At 41.1% G+C, this 22653-nt stretch overlaps 1 protein-coding gene across 2 annotated transcripts in view; it reads right to left on the bottom strand.

The window, feature by feature from the left end:
- Positions 1-11123, bottom strand: part of LOC120020258 (rho-associated protein kinase 1-like) — a 68103-nt gene extending 56980 nt beyond the window's left edge. Inside the window, exon 1 of one of the 2 annotated variants that reach the window (XM_038963804.1) lies at positions 10252-11123. In XM_038963804.1, coding sequence (XP_038819732.1) covers positions 10252-10344 — 93 coding nt within the window. In that variant the 5' untranslated portion in view covers positions 10345-11123. The remainder of the gene's footprint in view (positions 1-10251) is intronic. The other variant, XM_038963805.1, reaches the window with a different exon arrangement.
- Between the last annotated feature and the right edge of the window lie 11530 nt (positions 11124-22653).

Genomic DNA, 22653 nt, shown 5'->3' with positions numbered 1-22653 from the left:
CACACCCAGCTAGCTACCTCAGAGCAGAGGCCGGGCAAGCAGCTCTGACTCTCTCCAGGCGCAGGCAGCACATACAGAATGGCTTTGGGACACACAGGGGACTCCAGGCCAGTCAAAGACAAGAGGTTATTTGATTAGCATGGAATTTTATTAAGCTGTGGGTGAAGAAGCAGAGTGGTGGTGGAGAGGGGGTTGAAGCAAAGGCTTCCATTCATTGAGGGAGATTGCAGCTAAGGGGGAAAAGAGGAACAACACCCTTGTGTGTGTGGCTGCCCTGGGCTTGAGCTTCGGAAAAGTCGCCACAGCTTTTTGCCATTAAGTCAGAGCAGAGCCAGAGAGTGTGCATTAGGTGAGTGCCTTTCTCTATGGCAGGCAGGCAGGGAGGGAGAGAGGTCAGGGAGACTAAACAACTGTTCTTCTTTAAAAGGGAGTTGTTTTTAATATGGCTAGCAGCCCTGGCACCCACCATGTAGATGATAAGAGGCCGTCTGCGCTCTTTAAAAAAGGTCCTAACTACTGAATAGTGTCTGTTCCAGGTGTGTAGGAGCCAAATAAATAGAACCACACCATAGAAAAATCCAAAACCGAGGCTTGAACGCAAAATAAAGTTGTTTATTGAAACATCATGGTGCCCAAAAAAAATCATAGTGCATGAAAACACAAAATAAAAAAAGGTGAAAACATAAGCTTTTTTACCTCAGGTCATCAGTGTAAATTGTCAGCACACACACCTGGCTTGTATTTCAAGGTTAATTGCGTGTGTCACATGATCAAAAAAGAAAACACTGGAAAATCTATGAATCAGTACCAAGTACAATAGAACGCATGATCTAGATTATATAATAAATATACAAAAGCGAGAAATATCAATTATTAGGGAGCTTTTTTGGACACGTTTCAATAAACATCTTTATTTTGCATTCAAGCCTCAGTGTTAGATAATTATTTTTTCGACAGTGTGCGGTTCCATTTATTTGAACTCCATGTAGAGAACTGCTCTCCCCATCTGTATTAGGCTTAGCCTAATACCTGCTATCTTAAATTAAAGCTGCAATATGTAACTTTTCGGGCGACCCGGTCATATTCACATAGAAATGTTTGTTATAGATCTGTCACTCATTGAAAGCAAGTCTAAGAAGCGGTAGATTTGTTTTATGTGCGCCATTTCTATGCCTCCCATTTATAAGTTTCATTTATGGGGGGGGGGGGGGGGGGGGGGGTCAATAGTGTCACATCAGGATATTATTATGGACGACATATGGCAATATCATTTTGTACAATATCGCAATACTTTTGCGCTAGTCGGCTGTACCAAAACTGTTATATTTTTCCATTATAGCTTGTTCTTCCTCTTTTTAAATAGTTAGCCAATTTGTTTTCAGCACTTATTTCCATGACTGATCAAAATAAAACTCTCATGCTCTCTCGTCCCTCGAATCTCAACAAATCTAAAACCGTGAGAATCACAATACATATCGTATCGGCACCTAAGTTCGTGATGATATTGTATCGTGATGCCCCTGGCAGTTCCCAGTCCTATTCATTCTTATCACACATTTTAGGCAACTTGCTTGTGGGTCTTTCTATAAATCATTGGGCAAATTTTGGGCAAAATTTAAAAGTGGTTTGAAACAAAAAAATATATATTTTGATGCAGTTACAAGTGTGTAGTTAAAGGAATATATGCAAATTCTCCCATAACTCCAACTATACAACATAGACCTAGGACAATACATAATTTAAGCAGGGTTCATACAGACATTGGCAAGTCAGATTCAAGGACTTTTCAAGCACTTAATTGTAATTTAAGGACCTCAATGTTAGACAATTGTATAATTTATATAATTGTACATATAGGGCGTAATACAAACCCCTCCCCAGAAAGCATGCAAAGTGTAAAAAGAAAATAGGCCATTATCACAAAGATTTTGTTTAGGCCTTGCTTTAGACCTTGCCAACGCATTGATATTCAAATTAGAATTACTACATTCTAAAATATGAGCCAAGTTGGAGCCAGCATTAGATGTTGTCATCCTCATAACAGCACGTGGTTTTACCGCAACAGAGTTTCGCAACACCCTTCAACTGAAGCGGCAGGAAACAAATGAAAGTGGCAGATATAAATCACAGATATAAGGGAGAATGAAAACGTATAAATTGCCTACGATAATTACAAGCACCAAATTAAGGAAACGTCAGATTTTCAAGGTAGACCTATTCCAGTACTTGAACTTCTGAGCTCCAAATTCAAGATTAAGTAGGCTACTTCAAGCCCCTTGTATTGTTTAAATTAAAAGGTGTAACATGGAAACCAAAATGTATTTGACATGTTATTTAATCATCAGAACATATTGTGAAGACGAACACGAGGCTATGTAATGTGTTGGCATTCTATTCAGAATGATTAATAAGAATAGTTTTGCACAATAGTCTATCCTACACAATTGCGCACAGTAGACTCAGTGTCCAATCCGAGCCACAAAACTGAAAATTACCTTGATGCTTTCTCTGTTAAATCTAATGAGACCCTGCTGTAAATCAAGCAGTAGTGCTGAGCGATTAGTGCTTTTTGCGGTCGGTCCGGTTTGGATAAATTAAGAAAGAAACCAAAGCTAAAAATAGTTAACATTCAATTGCCAAAACATTGATCATATTTTTTTTTAACAGTCTGTCAGGTCCACATTGATGTCGACCCAATAGATAACTAGGAAATTACTATGAAATAATAAAATATGATTTAGTTATTTGATGACTATTATTTTTCATTGCTTAAAGTAATCATCTCATCTATGCTCAGACAGTAGCAGCCAGGCCATATAACATTGTGCTCCCCAGTACTATCTTTAGGTCACCCTATTTGGCTAGCATGCCTATCATGCTGCAGAGCTGTCTGATGAGATCATTTTACTAGTTCTTCAAAGTAGGTAAGGCATAATTTAACAAACTGTCTTGGTACCTCTCGTCGTTGTGTACATTCCTCTTTCACGCGGTTTGTGTGTGTATCTAACCTAACGTAGTAGGCGTAAAAGTTTATCCGTACGCAGATCAGTATATAATGACAAGATGCTCATGTCTACACCCTAACAATGGGGGGGAAGGGGGGGGTCGTCCCAAAAGCGGGAAGACAGGCGACAAACTTTAGTCCAAAATAAGGTTGAATATGGTCATCGTAGTTAATTACGTTTCAGCGCTGACATAGGTTAAATATTTGCTTAATCAAAACTACAACTCTCTTCAGCCCAGCGTCCCACATTGTAATTGACTTTATTTCTTCGATTTCTCTACAGAAACGGCGCATTGGGATCACAAAAAATCCTTAGTAAACAGAATTCAAGTAATTGAACTGATGTTGGTAAAACAAAAAGACAGTTAACTGAGCACTATCAAGCACAGAAGAACAGATAAACATCAATTCGCTAGACATATTAGATCCAACATGCATACAGGCACAATTGTCTTCACTGGCGAAACAAATGACCTGTTTCCAAGCACTTGGGCTGTTGTTGCATCACAACAGCTGTTCGTCTATTGATTGTCATTCAGAAAATTCCTTCCTGGATCAGATAATGATGCTGCTTGAAAATATCAGTGTAATTAAACAGCTTGACACCAAATGCTCATCATACAAGTATTATGTATAGTTAGTGACCATGTTTACATGCACACAGTATTACAGTTAGTACCTCATATCCCACTTAAGGTCTTATTCAGGATAAGCTGTTTACATGCACCTTCGATATCCCGCTTACAAGTATCCCTGTTGCCATGAATATTCCTCATTTAAATTCATATGGGTGAAATGGAATAGTAACTTAAATATGGACACTGACTGTAGGCATATAACCTCTCACATATAGCGTAATATAATATTTCCAGCAGAATTATGCATTTCTAGTAGTAAAATTACACAAAATGTGGAGAAATATTTATTTATTCCAGCATCTCTGAGAAAATGTGAATGCACGTGTAATGTGCTCTGACACTCACGCAAGCAGACAGTACTTCAACCACATAAAATATGCACCCAAGGCAAACTGAACCTTTCATTTCCTTAAAACTGATCAAACTGATGACATTAACATTTTGGACAGGACCAATCTTTTCACTGTTATTGTGCTTGCTCCTGGGTCTCTAAATACAGACAACTTTACCAGTATTAACTACACTGAACAAATATATAAATGCAACAAAAATGTTTCATGAGCCGAAATTCAAATCCCAGAAATGTTCCATAAGCACAAAAAGCTTATTTCTTTCAAAAGTGCACAAATTTGTTTACATCCCTGTTGGTGAGCATTTCTACTTTGCCAAGATAATCCATCCACCTGACAGGTGTGGCATATCAAGAAGCTGATTAAACAGCATGATCATTACACAGGTGCACCTTGTGCTGAGGAGAAAAGACCACTACAATGTGCAGATTTGCAACACAACACAATGCCACAGTCTCAAGTTGCGGGAGCGTGCAATTGGAATGCTGACTGCAGGAACGTCCACCAAAGCCATTGCAAGATAATTGAATGTTCATTTCTTTACCATAAGCCACCTCCAATGTAACTTTAGAGAATTTGGCAGTATGTCCAACAAGCCTCACGACTGCAGACCACGTGTAACCACGCCAGCACAGGACCTCCACATCTGGCTTCTTCACCTGCGGGATCGTCTGAGACCAGCCACCCGGACAGCTGATGAAACTGGGTTTGCACAAGCGAAGAATTTCTTGACCTGACCGCAGTTCAGCGTCGTAACCGACTTCAGTGGGCAAATGCTCACCTTCAATGGCCACTTGGCACGCTGGAGAAGTGTGCTCTTGACAGATGAAATCCGGTTTCAATTGTACCGGGCGGCGAGCGGTTTGCTGATGTCAATGCTGTGAACAGAAAGCACCATGGTGGCGGTGGGGTTATGCTATGGGCAGGCAGGCATAAGCTGCGGACAACGAACAAAATGTCATTTTATCGATGGCAATTTGAATGCAGAGATACCGTGAGGCCCATTGTCATGCCATTCATCTGCCGCCATCACCTCAGGTTTCAGCATGATTATGCACGGCTCCATCCCTCAAGGATATGCACACAATTCCTGGAAGCTGAAAATATCCCCATTCTTCCATGGCCTGCATACTCCCCAGACATGTCACCACCAATTGAGCATGTTTGGGATGCTCTGGATCGACGTGTACGACAGCGTGTTCCAGTTCTCGCCAATATCCAGCAACTTTGCACAGCCATTGAAGAGGAGTGGGACAACATTCCACAGGCCACAATCAACAGCCTGATCAACTCCATGCGAAGGCAATGTGTCACGCTGCATGAGGCAAATGCTGGTCACACCAGATACTGACTGGTTTCCTGATCCACTCCCCTAGATTTTGTATTCTTCTGGCATCTGTGATTGACAGAATCATATCTGTATTCCGAGTCATGTGAAATCCATAGATTTGCATCTAATTTATTTATTTCAATTGACTGATTTCCTTATATGAACTGTAAACTTTGAAATTGTTGCCTTTATATTTTGTGTAGATTATTCATGTATTCATTCTACCAATGTAAGACAATCTAGTGAGCACTACTTTAGTCTTCTGGGGCAACAAGTTGACAGAAGAAAAGCTGCATGTATATAACTATAGTTGACAAACTGGCCTTCCAAATGTCTGAAATTTGCCTATAATATGGCCTACCAAAGGCCGGAAACTATAAGCAGAAACTTAACTAAATTAGGGGTGAAAGTAGTTAGTGGGCTATACGATACAGTAATGAGTATGAGCTAAATTAATTTGTATTGTGGACTGAACTGCACAGGTAGCCTACTTTTTGAAGTGATTTGTTTGACAATCAGATAAAAGCATCCTCACACAACACCCATGACAAGAGAAACTGAGCCTGCACAGACCGCAAAAAACATTAAAACGGGATAAGATGTTTACATGCCACAGTATCATGTCAAAGATAAATATTTCCCAGGCATCTTAACCCTGGTTTCTCATAACCGCGATAGAAGCTTTTTTTGGGTTATTGTAAAACTCGATATGCCGTTTATGTACGTCAACTCAAAAACAGAATACTTGAATCCCCCCGGAAAAATAAGGGAATATGGGTGTGCATGTAAACATGGTCAGTGAAGAACCATGTTAATGACAGTATCAACTGACGTTTTAATTATCAAGGTGACATTGTTAGAAGCACTCGATTTTACCATCGCATAGATTTTTGGAGAGTTGTCCGTCAAAAAATATATATATATTGTCTTCACCCCGTAATATAAGGAGACAAAATGTTACACTGCATTTCTGAGATATATACACTACCGTTCAAAAGCTTGGTGTCACTTAGAAATGTCCTTGTTTTTTAAAGAAAAGCACATTTTTTGTCCATTAAAATAGCCAATTGATCAGCAATAGAGCGTAGACATTGTTAATGTTGTAAATGACTATTGTAGCTTGAAACGGTTGATTTTTTTATGGAATATCTACATAGGCGTACAGAGGCCCATTATAAGCAACCATCACTCTTGTGTTCCAATGGTATGTTGTGTTAGCTAATCCAAGTTTATCCGTTTGAAAAGGCTAATTGATCATTATAAAGCCCTTTTGCAATTATGTTAGCACAGCTGAAAACAGTTGTTCTGATTAAAGAAGCAGTAAAACTGGCAGCTTCATTAAATAGTACCCACAAAACACCAGTCTCAACGTCAACAGTGAAGAGGCGAGTCCGGGATGCTGGCTTTCTAGGCAGAGTTCCTCTGTCCAGTGTCTGTTCTTTTGCCCATCTTAATCTTTTATTTTTATTGGCCAGTCTGAGATATGTCTTTTTCTTTGCAACTGTGCCTAGAACGCCAGCATCCCGGAGTCGCCTCTTCACTGTTGATGTTGAGACTGGTGTTTTGTGGGTACTTTTTAATGACGCTGCCAGTTGAAGACTTGTGAGGTGTCTGTTTCTCAAACAGTACTTGTCCTCTTGCTCAGTTGTGCACCAGGGCCTCCCACTCTTTCTATTCTGGTTAGAGACATTCTGCGCTGTTCTGTGAAGGGAGTAGTACACAGCGTTGTACGAGATCTTCAGTTTCTTGGCAATTTCTCGCATGGAATAGCCGTCATTTCTCAGAACAAGAATAGACTGACGAGTTTCAGAACAAAGGTCTTTGTTTCTGGCCATTTTGAGCCTGTAAATCGAACCCACAAATGCTGATGCTCCAGATACTCAACTAGTCTAAAGAAGGCCAGTTTTATTGCTTCTTTAATCAGAACAACAGTTTTCATCTGTGCTAACATAATTGCAAAAGGGTTTTCTAATGATCAATTAGCCTTTTAAAATTATAAACTTGGATTAGCTAACACAACGTGCCATTGGAACACAGGAGTGATGGTTGCTGATAATGGGCCTCTGTACTCCTATGTAGACATTCCATAAAGAATCTGCCGTTTCCAGCTACAATAGTCATTTACAACATTAACAATGTCTACACTGTATTTCTGATCAATCTGATGTTATTTTAATGGACTAAAAAAAAAGTGCTTTTCTTTCAAAAACAAGGACATTTCTAAGTGACCCCAAACATTTGAACGGCAGTGTATATATATAAAAAAACAAACTGTCCGACAGCTAGATCCAAGAATCAAGTTCAATGGGTAATTTAACTGATTAATGCTTAATATATAATATAACCTACACTGCCATGAATGCAAGGACAGAAAATTTATGTTATGTCACACGACTTTGGACAAATAATTCAAGACACCTACCATGAAAAAGGGTTTAAAAAAACATTTTAAATCAACTCCTGAAATTTATTGAATATAGCTATGATCAACCCTTATAGCTGAATGTAATAACAAGAAAAAACCTGCAGATTTGTTTCAATGACTTATCAACAGCTGTAGCAAGTTGTCCAGCATACCAAAACCTCAACGGTACCCTAGTTTATAGAAAAGCCCTTATGCAGACAGGTATGAACCTATAACATTGCCGTTGCTTAATACAACTACAGGAAATTCAGGCTAGTACTTTCCATTGAGTTACATTACATACTGCTTCACATGGATTATTGAATGATCCGAGTCCTCGGGAAGCAGACAGTAAGCGATATCCTCGAAGCCCAATTCACCAAAGAGGCTAGTTACAGTGTAACCACACATATGGACTACTTAGATGTCACACTGGCTAATATGCAGAGGCTTTCGACTACCATATGGATCGAAGACATCCAGCATTCACTAGAATGCTCTGAATGATATTAACAGAGACAAAGGCTGTGTTCCAATATCCACACGTGATTGTCATTAAAAATGCATGCCCAATACAATGTTTTATTCTAAGTGGTATGGACATTCATAGGAACATAGGTAGACACAGGAACATAAGAAGACACAGAACAGACCCTGACTGACACGCACTCAAGGAGGCTACATCACTGTCTTCTCTGGGGGAGAAACCTCAACAACAGTTTTGTTTTCGTTTTGCATGATTGATAGACTAGACTCGAGTCTGGAGGTGTTCCTCTGAGGTTTAGCACGTGGCAGTCTGATACAAGTTACATCATGAGCGGGGAATGAGTGACACAGTAAAACGTCAGGGCAGGCAGACCCAAGCAAGTTAACTGATGCAGCTGGGTTGGCAGGTTAGAACAGGCGTGATGCTACCACTTCAGAGGATATTAAAAAATAAATGTCCATGTATAGGCCTACTCTCCAAAGAGTTTGTTCTAATATTGCCTGTACATCACAAAGGAGGCCTTCAGGCAGACAGCCTGTCACATTTGGTCCACTGTGCCTTTCTACATGCCTTTCCAGTTCTGGTTCAATGCACTATGATTGACAACCAAAAGCCCAACCTGGTCTCGGAGCATTGCATATTATTCTGTACATAAATCCGAGACACTCCATTTAGCATATGTTCCATTTCTTATTAATTTGTGGATGTCCACCACCCATTTCGTATGATGTGTTACGAATTTCCAAAACGTCTATGTTACGAATTCTAGCTAAGTGGTTAGCGTTAGCTATGCTAGGGGTTAAGGTTAAGGGACAGGTTAGCTAACATGCTAAGTATTTGCAAAATAGCTCAAAAGTAGTAAGTAGTTGAAAAGTTGGTTAATAGCTAAAATGCTAACTTTGTCCATTATGAGATTCGAAGTAGCATCCACCTGACTTTCGTTTTTGGATAGAGTAACGTTCTGTCTTATGTCACCATACCATACTAATTTGAGTGTTCTGTGAACATTTACGTCTTGTTACGTCTTGTCTATGAGACCAGGCTGCAAAGTCACAATGGTCAAGGTTGGACTGTCTGTCCATCTTCATGGAAACAAAACTACACTATACAGTTATTTATTATTATTTAGACTGCAAAATACCCTCGGGTTCAAATAGCATAACACCTTCACCATCAGAAGCGTTGACGATTTTAAAATAGCTACTAGTAGTAATGAAATGTGTCAATTGTAATTATATCAATAATCAAACATACCGGTATTCAACTTGATTATGTTGATTTAAAGTTATTCAGCCATTCTAGCATAGATGCCTGATTAATTAACATGGACATTTAAAAATATATATATAGATTAACTAACGGTTCCCGGAAACAGTAAAAAAAAATACTGGAATGACGATATAGATATGTTTTATTTCCCTGACTGATCAAAACAGTCACTCGGCAGCAGACATAACTTTAGTGAGCAATATGTTTGGAACATCAAATCGCAATCACGCAACTACGTGTTATTGCAATAACGTTATATATAATGTAGAATCGCAATACATATCGTTTAGGCACGTAGTTACGTATCGTGATAACATCGTATCGTGAGGTCCCTGGCAATTCCCAGCACTACTAACGTTACATCTCATGGTTGTTTTGGATACCACTTGTTCAGCTTGTTAGCCAATTAGCTAACAGGTAGTCAACGTTAGTTAGCTAACGCTTACAAGGTAGCAAGCTAATCTTCAAGACGTCGGCTGGCTAACAAATATAGCCTATAGCAGGTAGCTATTCATATAACTGCCTACACCAGGTAGCTAGAAAGTTGAGTAGCAAACTAACTTTAGTTATTTAATCTAACGTTAGCTAGCTAATTTACTCAAACCAATTTCAACTTGGCTAACGGTAGCTAGCTTACTAACACATTCATTACCTAGTTAGCTAAATTATGCTAATGATAGTTAGCTAATTTAATAACATATCTAGCTAACGTTAGCCAACTTTAGCGAGCCAAGCTTATCGTCAGGTTAACGCTGGCTAGTTTACTTACCAAAAGGCAATCAGTGTTTATTTCCGACTTCGGGTCCTTCAACATGGCATCGATTTTCTCAAAACGAGCTTCCAAACTTTCTCCAGACGACATGTTTGCAGACAAGTAGAGTTCCACGCCGGTGCTATAGCTAAATAAAACGAGTTAGCAATCTAGCTCAATTGCTAACGTAGCTAGTTAGCCTAATGTTATTTCCTTTGCGTGTACTCAAGTGTTTAGCAAGAACCCGCAGATTCAATCAAAGAAACGTGTCTCTTCTCTCTTTTTCACTGACCATGAAACGTTTAAAGTGGCGTTTGATATTCAAAAGCCACATTTTCAAAAAATATATTTCCCTAGTTCAGCCAGGTTTTGCAGACAACTTCAGCAATTGCAACTTGCTAACGCTAGCTAAATTAACTTGGCTAAATGCATCAACAGATTAGTCGGCGTCCACAGGATGCCGCAGAGGAGTTGTGCAGGATTTAAAAATAGATCGATACATCCAAAGAGTAAAACTTAAATACAGTTTTAAAAATCCGATAGGTTGCAAAGTAGCCACATTACTCCCAGGCTTGTGTCCATATATCAGTGTAAGGCCCTTGCAAAAAAACTATAAACGAGTCTGACAGCTGCAAAGTAGAAGTGGCGGAAAAACAATGATCCTTCCAAATTTCGATCAGTTTAAAACACCGTCTTGTTACAACATTTCATTGCCGTCCGTTCGCAGTAAGCCTCACATTGTCATCGGCCATCGATATTGACCGATACAGAAGGAAAACTTTCTGGTTCTACATAGATAAATCTGGTTTTGATCTAACGTTAGCTATGTTATTTTTCGAAAAACTAAACGATGCCCGATTTTCTCCCACCGCCTGACCAACATGTCCGCCTTCCTGTTCAAACACCCGGAGAAGCAACTTTGAAACGTCAAGTACTGCGCATGAGCCGCGGTGGAGGCTCGTTGAAGGAGTTTACCACCATAGACGGTATGGAGTTTACCCAGGCTAGGTTGTTGAGTGCACGATCATGATGATGACAACATGTCGTAGGGCCCAACTCAAACACGCCCCTCTTTACAATATACATGTCAATGTAAATTCAACATAAGGAGGCCCGGCAAAACCCCATTCAAAAGTAGGCAAATACATCCCGCTTTATCTAGCCTTTCAGACTGCCACCCAGCCAGTACTTCAAAATCAAATAGAGATTTCCAATCCATCTACACCGGTGTCAGCACTCAGTGTAAAACCCCAGTTTGCAAAGGAGTTTGTGCATGGGCTAGGCTTAGTTCTCAACATAATTCTGCCGGGCTAGGCTTAGTTCTCAACATAATTCTGCCCAAAAACAATGCCAATTTCTCTCAACCAGTTTCATTTGGGCTTTGGTGGTAAGCGTTGATGCTGCCCTGTGATAAGCAGTCTCCAAATAGTTTTGCTTGTCCATTGTGTGGCGCAGCGGTCTAAGGCAATGCATCTCAGTGCTGGAGGCGTCACTAGACACCCTGGTTCGGATCCAGGCTTTATCACAACTGGCCGCGATTGGGAGTACCATAGGGCGGCGCGCAATTGGCCCAGGGTTGTCCGGTTTTGGCCGTCATTGCAAATAATAATTTGTTCTTAACTGACTTGTCTAGTTAAATAAAATAAAAAAATACAAATACAATTTCCAGCGCGCCTCACCAGGGTGCTGTTGTTGGAGACGCATCGCTGCGGGCTCCACCAACGTTCCGTCACAAAAATAAAATCTAACATAAATCATGTAGCAGATATAGGATATGGTAGAAAGAGTATGTGGCCTTTTTTGTAGCCTACAGGCTGGATATAAAATGTATGACAATATAATGAGTCGGGACACTTTTTACATCATGCCGGTTTATCCGATCAAATAGCCTAACCTACAAATGCGCTATCATGTTAACAAGCATGATAAAAAACAGGACAGGTCAAAGTAAAATGGACAATCACAACTGTTGTCCCAATTGTCATGATCAGTGGTTTCAAGTTGTACCTGTCCATTTCTGACAAGCTAATCATGGCGAAAAATAAAATCAATACGCATTTCCCGCTGTGTAAACACATTGCAAATAGCCTCACGATAACTGCTGATAAAGTTGGGTAGCTGATTTTCAGAGCTTAAATAGCCAAATTGATTAGTCACAGGAATCAGGACTAGTAAAGCCAATGCAACGGCCTGTTTAGCAAATGGTGGGGCTACCACATGGATTCATACAATTCCATTGTGGGCTGATTTGGTGAACTACACACCAGTAAGCCGAGCTGACTTCTTTTGGACATCTTTTTTTTGGTGTTTTGCAAAAGGTAGGCTTACCACATAGATGGGCAAAATTAAATTTCAGGCAACAATGTAGGCTACTCCTACAGCGGTCTAAGGAAGTACATCTCAGTGCTAGAGAAGTCACTACAGACCCTGGTACGATTCCAGGCTGTATTACAACCGGCCGTGATTTGGAGTCCCATAGGGAGGCACACAATTGGCCCAGCGTCGTCCGGGTTAGGCCGTCATTGCAAATAAGAATTTGTTCTTAACTGACTTGCCTAGTTAAATAAAGGTTAAATAAAAATGTAATAAATTAGCACAGACCAACTCACGCCATCTTTTTTTGGTGCAGTCTGGACCAACCTTGATTTCCACATACATGGACATTGATTTTTGATCTAGTCCAGAACAAATCTGAACCAATCAAATGTTTGGTTCAGATTTTGTCCGGTCTGGACCAGCTTTGATTTGGCCCAAACATAAATGTCTTTTCAACTTTCATTCAGAACCAAAAATTAGTCTGATTTCAACATCCAGAAAATACATATTTTCAACATCTGGAAAATACTTTCATTCACATGCGAAAATTTACCTAATTTGCTTGGTCTGCCTAGGGCGGCAGAATAGCAAGAACATGCTCATGTAGCCCAGGTATTCCCCCCAGGGGTACATCAAATAAAAATGTGATTCACATTTTAAAAATATATATTTTCCAACAGGGTTATACATTTGGGTGAGTTTTTTCTCTCGCCTGAGTATCCTCGTTTCACTGCCAAAAATACAATTAAACCATCTAAAATTAAATTAAACCATCTGGGTGTTCAGTGAAATAACAACACAGTCAAATACATGTAGCCAGGTCAAATAATTAACATCCAATCACATTAACCGTTAATCTCCCGCGGGAATTCTACTAACGATCCATATGTAGCCAAACGTAGCTGCTGCTCATGTTGGAATCAGTACTGATGGCGCAAAAGCCATGACAGGGAGACATAGTGGAGTGGGAATACGCGTGCAAGCAGTTGCTCCCGACGCCACTTGGGTACACTCCAGCATCCACCGAGAGGCTCTTGCTACCAAGGGAATGCCTGACAGCTTGAAATATGTTTTGGACACTAAAGTGAAAATAGTTAACTTAAAGCAAGGCCCCTGAACTCTCGTGTATTTTCTGCACTATGCAATTGTAACCAACTTCACATAGCCCCCCCAGAAGACAGGCACACGGACACCCACTCTTCAGGTTGACTTGTTTTTTTCTGCAATAAAAGATATCAAACAATGATGAAAGGCATTGACAGGACGGTCACAGCCACACGTTCACTGGTTAGGTAGAACACAATATATCTTTTAGATAGGAGCAACAGTAATGATACATGCCTTCAATGTGAAGTGATATTAATCCATAAATACAAAGCACAAGTACAACCCTTTTCAAATAAACCTTTTAAGGTAGTAAGAAAATAAACATTCACTTAATATTTCAATAAATCACCTGCTAGCAAATCACCTGCTAGCAATAGCTAGCTTGACATTACAGTGCACTGACTGACGACGGTGCTAGTCAGCTCGTCATTAACATGGCTAGCTTAACCAGCAAAAACTTGGTTAACTTGCCGAAATAGGCCTTAAATACGTTAACGGTGAAATAAATATATACATAGTCACATTCACTATTGAATATGAACCCGTTTTCCAAAGACACTATTGTGTTATACAGTTTTAAACCGTTTTTTTTTATGTACAAAGGAAGGAGACACGACCCTGCTCTCAGAATATCTCTCTCAGACTGAAGAGCAGGCAGACCAAATCAAATGTATTTATAAAGCCCTTCTTACATCAGCTGATATCTCAAAGTGCTGTACAGAAACCCAGCCTAAAACCCCAAACAGCAAGCAATGCAGGTGTAGAAGCACGGTGGCTAGGAAAAACTCCCTAGAAAGGCCAGCACCTAGGAAGAAACCTAGAGAGGAACCAGGCTATGAGGGGTGGCCGGTCCTCTTCTGGCTGTGCCGGGTGGAGATTATAACAAAACATGGCCAAGATAGATTCTAGATTCCTGCTCGCTTTCAAAATCTCCCATTGACTCAGTTTCTCCATTACACTCTTGTCCTATCAACAAGGACCCGGAGGCGTTCATAGCCTCATCGACTACTTTTGGACATCGACTGCGGAGGATCCAGACTGCAGTTCTCTGGTCATTACTGCCCCCATCCACATCCGGTAGTGGGTTTGGTTTCATAGTTCTGGCATCTGCAAAACTCTCCTCTGAAAGGATGGAGGGAACCATTGTATCCTCTTCTGCCTCTTTAATCGGAAGAAAGTTCACAGGAAGTAAGAAGTTGCGGTGTACAACCTTGCTCTTGTCTGTGGAAGGGTTGACTACTCTGTAAATGTGCAGATCTGGTTTGCTCCAGCTGATGACATAGACGGTAGATTCCCACACATCTTCCAATTTATGTTTGCCCCATTCTTTCTTGTTGGCTAAGAGAACTTTGTCACCAACCTCCAGGCTGCATCCTCTCACTTTCTTGTCATATTCTCTTGCCTGCTTTTTCTGTGCCTTTGATGTGTTCTTCTGTGCGACATGCACAGCCTCCTGAAGATCTCTTTGAAAGGAGTTTACAAATTTGCTGTAACCCAAAACGGTCTCGTCTCTCAGAACACTTCCAAATATGGCGTCAACCGGTAGCTGTGGGGTCTGCGCAAACATTAAGTAAATAGGGGCGAACCCCGTCATCTCATGTACGGTACATTTATATGCAAACGTGAGAGTTTGTATCATCTGAGGCATTTCTCTTTCGTTCGTGGAGGCAAGGCTCGAATCATATTCCCCAAAGTACGATTAAATCTTTATGTTTGCCCATTGCACATTGGGTGATACAGAGTTGTGTGAGATTTTTTCACTCTTGCCAGGTCCATTAGCTCTGATATCAGCTTGCTCTCAAAGTTGGCCCCTTGGTCGCTTAGAAGACGCTGAGGAAAACTGTAAATACAGAAAAAGTTGTTCCACAGTTTCTGGGCAACTTGTTTTGCTGTCTGATTTGTACAAGGGAAGGCGTGACCTACTTTGGTAAAATGGTCTGTTACTACTAGTACGTCAATACTCTCGCCATCCTTTCCTTCAGCCAACCAGAAATCGATAAAGACCAACTCTAGTGGCGCACTTGTCTTAATCGATTGAAGAGGGGCTCTTGCATCAAGTCTTCTTGACTTGCTCACAACACAGCGTCTACATCTCATGACTTAGTCTTTCATATGTTCATCCATACCAACCCAAAATAACCTCTGTCTGATGAGGTGCAAGGTTCTTGCTTGACCTTGGTGTGCAGCATCATTATGTGTTCCCTTCAACACATCCGTCTTCAGGGACAAAGGTACAATGAACTGATATCTTTCCGGTTCTGTCCTTTGATTTCCTGTACAGTATTCCATCCTTCTATTCTAACTTCTCCCAATGTTTCAAAAGTGTCTGCACGTCCACTGTTTCATGTTCTCTTTCACGATGTGATGGTCTCTGTTTCCTCTAAACATAATAGGTAGCACGAGCCAATGTCTCATCTGCTTGCTGCTTCTCTGAGATCTCCTAGTGAAAAAGCAGGGAGCGCTGGGTAACTTCCCTGCAGCAGATGTTGGGATTGCTGCATCAGAGGGACAGATATGATCCCCTTTTGGTACAAGCTGTTGTCTAGGAGTGCCTTCACTTCAACACCAGAGACCTCAGCAGACTTTGACCTTGATTGGACCTTGTCAATGCACTGTTTAGCGGGGCTTGGCAATTCACAGACAGCCGGAGCGTCTCTTGTACGTTCTCTGCTGTGAGGTGTTGCGTGGTACCATCCCTGACAAACGGTACACGGCTGAGTAAGTCGGCGGGTAAGTTCTGTAGCCCAGGTATGTATTTTAGATCAAAGTGATACGGGGCTAGCTTCGCCACCCACCTCTGCACACAGGTATCAAGTTTAGGCTTTGTCAGTATGTGAGTGAGTGGGTCATTATCTGTCAGGACAGTAAACTGGGCACCTTTTAGCCAGTGACCACATTTTTCACATACGGCCCATTTCAATGCAAGAAACTCTAGACGATAGGCTGGATATCTTGCTTGGGATTTGTTGAGGGATTTACTAGCAAACGCAATGGATCTACTTTTACTCTCACTCTCTGGGATCTGGCTCAAAACAGAGACTAGGCCGTCAATTGAAGCATCAGTCGAAAGTATGAAGGGTTTACTAAAGTCTGGGTGTGCTAAAACTACAGCCTTTATCACAGCTGCTTTTAACTCATCAAAGGCATGTTGACACTCACTCATCCAGTCTTCAGGTGTCAGCCTCCGGCACGGCTTACTCTGAGTCTTGCCCTTTTTATATTTTAGTTCGCTTTTCTGTCCCGCTGTTAAACAGTAGTGGCTGGGCGATTTTTGAAAATCCTTTGATAAAGTGGGAGTAATAGTTCATCATTCCGAGAAATTACTGTACCCTCTTCATCCATCTCCATGAGATCAGTGGATGCAATCTCACTGATGGCCGTCACTTTTCGCTCGTCAGTCTGGATCCCTTTCCGAGATATCACATGGCCCAAGACTTTCACAGAATGCCTAAGGAAGTGGCACTTCTTTGGGGCAAGCTTCAAGTTGTTGTTTGAGAGTCTTCTGAAAACCAACTCCAACCGTTCAACTGTTTCTTGTTCACTTTTACCAAAGACTAGTAAGTCATCTAGATAGCACAAAATGGAGAGATAGTCTTTGGGGATCAGAACTGACATCATCATCCTGGCAAACGTAGCTGGGCCGCTGCAGAGGCCCTGAGCCATTCTGTTATATTCAAAAAGGCCAACTGGTGTGGTAACCGCTGTGTATTTACGATCTTCGTGTATGGGAATATTGTAAAATCCCGATGTCAGATCCATTGTGCTGAAAAGGCAGTTTCCGCCCAATGACGCCAGTGCATCGGCTTGATTTGTTAGGGGATAAGCATCCTTCTCAGTTCTCGTGTTGAGCTATCGGAAATCTGTACAGATTCTGAGTTCACCATTTGGTTTCCAGACAAGAATGAGAGGGGATTCCCACTTACTATTCGATTTCCTGAGGATGTCACGTTCTTCCATTTCCTCCAAAGTTTGTTTCAGTTTTTGGAAGTCACATGGTGGCACTCTACGGTAAGGAAGTCTGAAAGGCCTCTCATCTTTCAGTCTTATTCTATGCACAAAGTCTCTTGCTTCGCCACAGTTAATTTTCCCTCTGAAAAATATGCTGTCATATTTCACAAACAGGTCTGCCATCTTTTTTTTCCATTAATTTGATACTTCACAGGAGGCAATATCAACATCAGTCAGACCCATGTCTTTCAACACATCAGCATATGTGCATTTTTCTGCCAGTTCAGTAGTGGTTCCAATGACATTCTGTGCAACATCTTGTTTGTCATCACATTGACCACAGCAGCTGCTGTTTAACTCCAGGTCTTTCAATGCTATACAAGGGTATACATCTGCCAGTTTTGCATTACGTTTCAGTGTAACCGGGCGATCTTGGAGATTAACCACCTTCATGGGGATCCATTTGTCACCCCCACAGCGGGCATACAGTACGACCCACTAACACTCCTCTGTGCTGCTCGGGAAGTTGTGGCCTCTACAATAACAGTACTGTCAATGGAAAAGGGCCCTTTTCCTTTCAGCCTACCCCAGACTAAGTGTTCATGTTTTGGGGATAGTGTCACACTGGCAAAAAAAAATCTGACATTTTACTTCCTTGCCAACGGTCAACATTTGCCAGTATGCTTAGAAGTGCATCTGATTAATCAGAAAGGCCATTGGCTGGTTGTGATATTGCTTTCCAATATTCCACTGTACTTTTTAGTTGGAGGAGGACATGTTTCAGTACATTTGTTCCAATGATCATGTCATCAGTTTGCCCTGGCTCAACTAAGACTGGCACCAGCATCTTGCAGTTCATTAATTCGATATGGAGCTCATATTCACATTTGGGATTGACCTGTTGCCCTCCACATCCAACGAGTACTACAGGAGTGGACATTTTCAAGCTTTCAGTTAAGACATATTTTCTAAGCAATGTATGCTCAGGAGATTCACTTAACATATAGGCCATTGAACCACTATCAATGAGTCCTCTTAGTTCTACTGAACCCTGCATGGTCACTGGTGCATAGAACAGACTTTCATTGGCGGTTATTCTCTTGAGTACGTTGATATATCACATTTGTGTCGCCTTGATTTTTCTCTTTGTATGAAGACAGAGGTGCAGACCTACTGTACTGGTTTAAAGCTGGACCTTGATTTTTGTGGCCGCTGCCCGACTGGTGCCTCTCTTCTAACCCCCTGCTTTTGTGGGCAGTCTATGGTTTGATGGCCAGGATTGTAACATTTGAAGAATAGGCAGTCATTAAGACAGTGAGACCGAGTGGAGTGAGCCACATCTTTACATATAGCACATGGGAAGGAGGGAGACAGCTGTGCAGTTCTGCGGGGCCCTCTTGTGGCGGGGCGAGCAGCATTTTGGTTTATAATAAACTGTTCTAGCAGTGTTATAAATTTAATCATTGTCACCTGATCATTGCCACTCTGAACTCTTTGAACAACTGAGGTAAGGACGGGGTGCTCTGAGTTCTCCTGTTTTTTGGATGTCTTCCTGTAGTGTCAATATGTTTTGTTTCCTCCTTGTAGCACATCTGTCATTTTGGTGACTGTCTATCAACTCCTGAACTTCACCCACTGTCCATTTCTCCCTAGGCTTGCATCCGAATGCTGTGTACAGTTCATGATTGGGGCAGTGCTTCACAAACATCATGGCGACCGCATGACCCATGTCATCCATCTGTCTGCCCTGTCTTTGTAGACATTCATTAGCTAGATCTGCTACTCGGTTAAGGCGCACCCAGCAGTCTAAGCTACTCTCCCCCTGATAAGGTTTGGTTTCATAAAAATCTTGAAGCGGTGTAGTAGAGGAGATGGCCTCACCAAAATGCTGTTTCAAAATACTGAAAATATCCTCAGGGTCTCTGCTGATGTTTACAAGAGGGTTGCTGCAGATTCCTATCTTGACTAAATCCTTGGCCCTCCCCATTAACCTTTCCATGATTTAATTACCTTGCTCTGGCATTGTGTAACCTTTCTTTACAAAGTCTTCATCATTTCCTGCCACTCATACACAGTACATTTATCTGTTCCATCACCTCTGAAAGTGGGTGAATCACGCATGTCAGATTTCATGACAAAGTTTACCTTGGACCAGTCTGGGACAGTGGGACAGTGTCGGTGGCTACCTTGGATGGAGTGATATTACTTGCTGACAAACTTGAAACAATACTGTTACCAATCTCTTGACCCATCTGTTAGACTAAATCAAGCATAACACTCTGCTGCATATGGTATTCATCATCATTGGAGTGATTATCATCTCCATCACTCTGACCTGTTGTTTGATCAATAACATCCTCTTGTTCATTTACTGACGTTACACCAGCACGCTCAGTAAAGCTATGCTCTACCATTCCTGCTATCTGCGCCCCCCTACCAATACTGGGGGTTACAATATCACAGTTAACTCCCCTAGGTTGTCACTCACCAGTAAAAGTGGTGGATCACCATTGAGCTTGACCAGAGTACCTGGATTTTTTGGTGTGGACATGTTATTCATGCCGAATAGTCAAATTGACTGTCTCTTGAAGTTGACGGCAGGTGTAGTCCTCTTCTCTGGAGCGCTGCTGTATTCCCCGGTGATCGGCGATGGCTGATCTTGTAGATCCGGATCACGGCACCAATTTTGTAACCAACTTCACATAGCCCCCCCCAGAAGAAAGGCACATGGACACCTACACTTCAGGTTTACTTGCTTATTAACTGCAGTCAATGATATCTAACTGTGATTACAGGACAGTCACAGCCACACATTCACTGCTCTCAGAATATCTCTCTGACTCAATCCACAAAGTGATCGTATAGTATAAATGCGTTGTGTTTAGAAAATAACAAAAATACAGAAAAGCATACCTGCAGTAAAAGATATCAAACAGTGATGACAGGCATTGACAGGATGATCACAGCCACACATTCACTGGTTAGGTAGAACACAAGATATCTTTTAGATAGGAGCAACAGTAATGATACATGCCCTCAATGTGAAGTGATATTAATTCATAAATACAAAGCACAAGTACAACCCTTTTCATATAAACCTTTTAAGGTAGTAAGAAAATAAACATTCACTTAATATTTCAATAAATCACCTGCTAGCAAATCACCTGCTAGCAATAGCTAGCTTGACATTACAGTGCACTGACTGACGACGGTGCTAGTCAGCTCGTCATTAACATGGCTAACTTAACCAGCAAAAACTTGGTTATCTTGCCGAAATAGGCCTTAAATACATTAACGGTGAAATAAATATATACATAGTCACATTCACTATTGAATATGAACCCGTTTTCCAAAGACACTATTGTGTTATACAGTTTTTAACAGTTTTTTATGTACAGAGATAGGAGACACAAACCTTCTCTCAGAATATCTCTCTCAGACTGAAGAGCAGGCAGACAAACTTTCCAAATAGGGGAGAAGCACTTGAAACCCACTAGTTATTCTTTCAAGGAAAATAATACAGTCCGAAGACCTCTCATATTGCCAACCTTTCTACAATGGCAGCAAATATTTTTATGAATTCGACAACACATAATGAAAGGAAACTTTATTTATATCAAACCTTTTCCTGAAGTGAATGGTTTCACCCACTACTCTACCCACGAACTGCGGTGTTCTTTGATAACTACATTGCGCGCGAGGTTGATGGGAACTCTACTATTATTGAGAGACGAGCTCAACGTTTTCTTTACTGATCATAGTTTTCACTAGTCTGACCGCTCACATGATGACGAATTTCTCATATGACTGGCCTATCTGGGTGATGTTTTTTCTCGCCTTAATGATCTGAATCTAGGATTACAGGGACTCTCCGCAACTATATTCAATGTGCGGGACAAAATTGAGGCTATGATTAAGAAGTTGGAGCTCTTCTCTGTCTGCAGGACAACACTAGTCTTTCCATCATTGTATGATTTTTTTGTGTGCAAATGAACTCTAGCTTAAGGACAATGTCAAATGTGATATAGCGAAACACCTGAGTGAGTTGGGTGCGTAATTACGCAGGTACTTTCCCGAAACGGATGACACAAACAACTGGATTCGTTATCCCTTTTACACCCTGCCTCCAGTCCACTTACCGATATCTGAACAAGAGAGCCTCATCGAAATTGCAACAAGCGGTTCTGTGAAAATTGAATTTAATCAGAAACCACTGGCAGATTTCTGGATTGGGCTGCGCTCAGAGTATCCTTAGAAAATTGAGATGTTAAGACACTGATGCCCTTTGCAACCACATACCTATCTGAGAGTGGATTCTCAGCCCTCACTAACATGAAAACTAAATATAGGCATAGACTGTGTGTGGAAAATGATTCAAGACTGAGACTCTCCAATACAACCCAACATTGCAGAGTTATGTGCATCCTTTCAAGTACAACCTTCTGATTAACCTGTGATGAGTTATTCACAATTTTCAATGAACAAATAAGGTTTTATATGTAAGATGGTTAAATAAAGAGCAAAATTATTGAGTATATTATTATTTGTGCCCTGGTCATATAAGAGCTCTTATAGGAAACAAACTATTTCACTCGAGCCACAAAATTAAGTAAATTAGAAGAGGGGGGAGAGTATTTCCCCCCCCCCCCCCCCTTCTAATTTCCTTAATTTTGTGGCTAGAGTCAAGTACTTTGTTGCACACACTACTGGTCAACAAGAGCTACCAAAATGATTCTGAAGTGTGCCAGGCCTTGCAGTCCCAAATAGAAGAGGGGATAATTTCGGCAGGCAAGAAAATGGCCTTGCCGACATAATTTCCTTATTTTTGTGGCTAGAGTCAAATACTTTGTGGCACACACTACTGGTCAACATGAGCTACCAAAATGATTCAGAGTCAAATACTTTATGTAGAACAAACTTCACGTCAGGATAGGCAACCAAAATTAATAATGAATGTATGTGTGTTATATTAACATAGAGGGAGGAAAATGTTGGCAAGTAATACACATTTCAGAACAACTACTAGTCGAATAAGACATGGGAGAGATT

This window comes from Salvelinus namaycush, chromosome 25 (genome assembly GCF_016432855.1).
Source record: "Salvelinus namaycush isolate Seneca chromosome 25, SaNama_1.0, whole genome shotgun sequence".
NCBI classification, from domain to species: Eukaryota; Metazoa; Chordata; class Actinopteri; order Salmoniformes; family Salmonidae; genus Salvelinus; species Salvelinus namaycush.
Note: the sequence above shows the minus strand (reverse complement) of the source record. Positions and strands in the feature narration are given on the sequence as shown.